The sequence below is a fragment of the Amphimedon queenslandica genome, unplaced genomic scaffold (genome assembly GCF_000090795.2).
Source record: "Amphimedon queenslandica unplaced genomic scaffold, v1.1 AMPQUscaffold_12389, whole genome shotgun sequence".
NCBI classification, from domain to species: domain Eukaryota; kingdom Metazoa; phylum Porifera; class Demospongiae; order Haplosclerida; family Niphatidae; genus Amphimedon; species Amphimedon queenslandica.
Window position 1 is genome coordinate 13,975 of NW_003547374.1, and position 1,470 is coordinate 15,444.

Below are 1,470 nucleotides of genomic sequence, written 5' to 3' on the forward strand. Positions count from 1 at the left end.
CGAGACTACCAATCACTTCTACCAGATTGCGGCTGCAGTGTCACGGAATTGCGGCCTCCTCTATATGCAGCTGCTTTCTTCTTCTTCTGACACTTCATTTCAGCTGCCTTCTCAGCTTTTGATAACTTTTTCTCGTCGTCGCTATCTGCAGCTAATTCGTCGGAAATGTACTCCTGGACTACGTCCCAGCCATAGTCTGAGCGATCCGCAATACGTATGAGTTTCTGCCTCTCTTGAATGGCATCCATACCTTCCTTAATGGCTTGTTTGGATTTCTCCAGTACATTGACAGGAACAGCAACCGTCGCCGCACCATCGGGGATCGCAATAGTCTTTTGGTTCAGCTGCAGCCTCCTCTATCTTCTCTGAGACTCCCTCATTGAACCGGAACTGCTTCTCGTTGCCCTTCCTCTTGAACTCCGGCGATAGAGTTCGCTTGACACGCTTCACGACAGTATCCGCTACTTCCTCCTTGTTCTTTTTGATGTCCTCCCTTATCTCCTTGATCTGCTGTTCCATAGCTGTTCTCGAGTCATTAACAGCAGCTAAAAGCTCCTCTAATCTCTCTGCCATCTCGGGATGACTTGTAGATTTGGTAGTTGGTACAACAACACAAAATATATATATCTTCAGCAAGGTAGGACTATGATCAATCCTCAATTCCTGATCTACTGTAACCAAATTCCTCTCAGTCACCACAGTGTGCACATTGACTTAGAATTGAAGATACCTTCCCTGCCTTTCGTTAAATATCACCCACCCACACAACCCAAATTGTGATGTCATGCTAATGCATCCTTAGGGAGCTTATTTTCTGTCTAATTCACTACGTTCAACCGACATAAAATACATCTAATATCTATATCTATGGATCTGCTAGTCTCAAATAGCCAGACCACACCCTCCCATTTATCCCGGATGGCACGGAGGGTGTGGTCTGGCTACGCGAGACTATAGATCTGCAGCTCTGGAAGAAGCAATTTATTTTTCTACCAAGCTATGCTTGGAATCAACTACTGCAATACTTTAGTGGAGGTTTCCAGCTAAAAGAAGGTATTAATCTTACATGTTAGTGTTTTATCAAGTGTGTGATTTTATTTTATTTTAAAAAACAAACAATTAATTAATGTTATGATATACAATGATAATATGAATGACAACAGCCTGGAAGAACAGGAGTAGCTGTTACATTGCAGGAGAAGATGGACACTCTCAGCTCACAGCTTCTTGAACAAGGACTTGTGTCAAGACTAGTATTAATTTCACTTGTCATCAGGATAGTTGATATTCCTTCAGCATGTCTATTCAATGCTGTCTCTCATAAATGATATAAAGTCATAACAATGATAATAATAATAAAGAAAATTATTGTTTGTGTAAAATCAACAAGCATCACAATGGCAACTAAAGAAATATTATAAATACTATAAAAAATCAACACAAACAAGAACATAAAAAATTTTAAAAAAA

At 40.2% G+C, this 1,470-nt stretch overlaps 1 protein-coding gene across 1 annotated transcript in view; it reads right to left on the bottom strand.

Moving 5' to 3' along the window:
- The window catches only part of LOC105314877 (uncharacterized), a 13,390-nt gene extending 13,142 nt beyond the window's left edge, over positions 1 to 248 (bottom strand). The window contains exon 1 of the mRNA XM_020004132.1: positions 45 to 248. Coding sequence (XP_019859691.1) covers positions 45 to 248 — 204 coding nt within the window. The remainder of the gene's footprint in view (positions 1 to 44) is intronic.
- Positions 249 to 1,470: the final 1,222 nt, after the last annotated feature.